The sequence below is a fragment of the Eurypyga helias genome, unplaced genomic scaffold (assembly GCF_000690775.1).
Source record: "Eurypyga helias isolate BGI_N326 unplaced genomic scaffold, ASM69077v1 scaffold6427, whole genome shotgun sequence".
NCBI lineage: Eukaryota > Metazoa > Chordata > Aves > Eurypygiformes > Eurypygidae > Eurypyga > Eurypyga helias.
The window spans coordinates 8,564-11,758 of NW_010263572.1; the positions used below are offsets into that span (position 1 = coordinate 8,564).

At 58.5% G+C, this 3,195-nt stretch overlaps 1 protein-coding gene across 1 annotated transcript; it reads left to right on the forward strand.

Moving 5' to 3' along the window:
• Positions 1 to 304: 304 nt before the first annotated feature.
• Positions 305 to 2,154, forward strand: LOC104512905 (C-type lectin domain family 2 member D-like). The gene is made up of 4 exons (XM_010156082.1): positions 305 to 377; positions 1,040 to 1,212; positions 1,731 to 1,837; positions 1,995 to 2,154. The coding sequence occupies exons 1-4, from the start codon at positions 329 to 331 to the stop codon at positions 2,152 to 2,154; spliced, it is 489 nt and encodes a 162-aa protein (XP_010154384.1). The 5' UTR covers positions 305 to 328.
• The last annotated feature ends 1,041 nt before the right edge of the window (positions 2,155 to 3,195 follow it).

Sequence of the window (3,195 nt, forward strand, 5' to 3'; positions counted from 1 at the left end):
CAAAATGACAGCCAGCCCACCTCCTGTCCTTTGGGCATCGAACTGCCCTGCCCTTGGGAAGGGTCTTCCCGAAGGCGCTTGTGACGAGCATCACCCACGCGCTCGGATGTGGGGCTGGGCGCTCCCCACGACGGCCCGGCCTGGGGAGATCGCCCTAAAATCCTCCTTTACCCTGGGATAAAAGGAGGAAAAACCATCTTCTGGGCCGGAGGGACTGGGCCCGGGGCGCGTCGCTCCCCTCGGTACCCCCGCGAAGGCGCTGAAGGTCTCTTCTGCAGGTTACCGCCTGGAGACGCCGCCGGGGCCGCGCGTGGCCTGCCAGGTGACGATGGCAGCGCTGTTCGTAGTTCTGCTGGTCACGGCCGTCGCTTTCGCAGGTGAGCCTCGAGGTTCTCCTCGCACGGGGAACGATGCTTCGGGTTGGTGCACATCTGCCAGATCCGCTTCCGTGCTCCCAGGGAAGACGCAGCCCGACCCGAGAGGCCGTCGTCCCCCGGAGAGGGACGTTCCCGCGAGCAGGGGAGCCTTTCTGCAGCACAAACCCATCTCCTCCGTGTGGGGTGTCATCCACACCCCTCGAAAGGCCAACCAAAAGAGCCGTTTGGACGGTCACCCGAGCTGTCCAAAATCGGGGTGTTTTGGGGAGGGGACTGTTTCTCTGCTGCTTGTCCAAGCACCAAGAGATGTTGGCGTGAGTCTCGCCAAGCCACAGGAGAGCTGGTTTTCTGTCCTTTGCCCCTCCCGGCTTCGCATTCCTGACAGCGACACCCCAGGGCGCGTTTAGGGTTGGGGCTGTGCTGCAAACCCTCTGAAATCCCTGTCTTTGAGGGCCAACACCCTGTTTCCATCTTTTTCCTTGTCCAACGCCACGTGCTTTGAGCCTGTTTCCTCCCTCCCACCCGCCCCGGGTGCCTCTTGGCGTCTTCCTTTTCCTTTCCTCGCACCGCCGAGGCAGACGCACGGCTTTCGGGGGCCGCGGGGTGCAGAACGACCTCCTGGGGGGTGCTGCTCCCTAACGCTGTCGCTCTGTCGATGACAGCGCAGGCTTTTCAGCCTCGTCCCCAGCCCTGCTCTCGGTGTCCGTTCGACTGGATCGGGCACAGAGGAAAATGCTACTATTTTTCGGAGGCCGAAGGGAACTGGACATCCAGCCAGGACGACTGCTCGGCTCTTGGCGCTTCCTTGGCCCTGCTTGACGGCATGGAGGACTTGGTAAGGAGACCCGAGGACACGCTTCGCCCGGGAATAACGTTTAAAAAACAGTGCATTTGCTGCTTTTTGGTTTCTTTGTCGGCTCTCCCGGGATCTTGCCTGGAGATTTGGGGTGAGGAGATGGGGAAAATGGGTTTCCTGGGGTTAGGTCGTCACGGGTCTCCTCAAATTTCTCAGCAAAGCCCATGGATGTGAGAAATACAGCCAAGAAACCCCATTTCCATGCATTTTCTTGGGGGTAGGTCGTTGTGGGTCTCCTCAAATTTCTCCGCAAAGCCAACAGATGTGAGAACTGCAGCCAAGAAACCCCATTTCCATGCACTAACGAAGTTTTGCTGTCAAATTTATGCTGGTTGGGAAGAGATGGAAAGGTTTAAGAACCAGAGGAGCCTGAAAAACCACGACCCACTGGAAAAATGCACATTATTGGTTGGCAGGAGGTTTCTGCAGATGGGGACCTGCCGGAGATGTCCCAAATCCCTGGGACCTGCCATCAAGCCTTTTTCTCTCTTTCCCAGAGTTTCGTGATGAGATATAAAGGGATCGCGGAGCGTTGGATCGGCCTTTCACGGGAAGACGAGGAACAACCGTGGAAATGGGTGAACGGCTCACGTGTCCCTCCCCTGTGGGTATTTTGTGCTGTTGGTTGGTGTCTCCTCAGCCCCAAAACCTGCATTTTTTCTGGCACTTGAGGCAGATCCCGGCTCCAAGCCAACGTGTGGTTTTCCCCCTTTTTCCTGCTGTTTCCACGCCGGGGCGGGTGGTCTCACCTGTCCTTCCAGGTTTCGGATCCGCGGCGGTGGCCTCTGCGCCTACCTGAACGACAGCGGGCTCAGCTCGTCCCGCTGTGGCACCGCACGGGGCCGGGTGTGTAACACGCCCGAGCGGCACAGCCCCGACAAGGGCGGCGGGACGGGACCGGCTCCGAACCGTGGCTCCTGAGGGGCCCAAACTCCCCAAATCCTGGTGAGTGACCGGGAAACAAGAGAAAACCTGTAAACCCACAGAAAAAGAACTCAGGGAAGAAACCCTACTGCCAAAAACTGCCGGGTAAGAGCAGTTCCCTGACACAACTTTGCCGTCTGCCTGGTGAGGAACACCCGGTGGTTACTCTCAGCACCCCTGCAGCTGATAATTAATAGCTGATAATTAATGCCATTTTGAGAGGAGTGGCTTACCAATAACCCCCTGCAATCAAATGTCGAGGAAAGCCACAGCCGCCACCACGATCCCGGGAGGGTGTCCGGAGGGTGAAGCTTAGAGATGCCGGAAGCCTTGGTGCGGCGTGACCAGGAAACCGGGAAAATGCTGCCGGAGCTTTTGCTTTTCCTGCCTTTTTTTTTTTTTTTTGAGTTAAGCAGCAACCTTCATGCTTGCTTGGCTTGGAAAAGGGGCTCCTGAACAGCTTCCAAGGTTTTTGGGAGACACCGTGGCCTGAGGGGGGCAGAGAAACGAGGAGCCGAATTTAGCCTGAAGTAGGGCTCTACCTGCTGTTATTCCTAATGGTCATCTGAAAGGGGGTGCAGGGAAGTTCAGATCAGATACGAGGGAAAACGTCCTGGAAAGGGCTCTGGGGCATTGGAACGGGCTGCCCAGGGAGGGGGGAGTCACTGTCCCAGGAGGGGTTCAAGGGGCATGTGGACGAGGCCCGTGGGTTTGGGGTGGCCTTGGCAGTGCTGGGTTAACGGTCGGACTCGATGACCTTAAAGGTCTTTTCCAACCCCAACAATTCCATAAGACTTCCCCCCCAAGGCAGAAGCCTCCCAAACGAGGGCCCCAACCCCCACGGCTGCTTCCAGCTGCTCCTGGGGCTCCCGCAGCAGCACCTTCTTTTGGGGAGTCAGCATCTGGGGGGACCCCACTGCCCCCACGGGCAGGAAAACAAGGGGCGATGGGATGGATGGTGGCTTTCCGCAGGGCACGGCCCAGGGGGAGCCCCGGAACTCGTCTGGGCGTTGGAGAGATGCTCCGGCACCCCACGGT

Coding starts and splice junctions, on each gene's coding strand:
- LOC104512905 (XM_010156082.1), top strand. CDS start 329: ATGGCAGCGCTGTTCGTAGTTCTGCTGGTCACGGCCGTCGCTTTCGCA. Junction 1,213..1,730: donor TTGACGGCATGGAGGACTTG/GTAAGGAGACCC, acceptor TCTCTTTCCCAG/AGTTTCGTGATGAGATATAA. Junction 1,838..1,994: donor GGCTCACGTGTCCCTCCCCT/GTGGGTATTTTG, acceptor CTGTCCTTCCAG/GTTTCGGATCCGCGGCGGTG.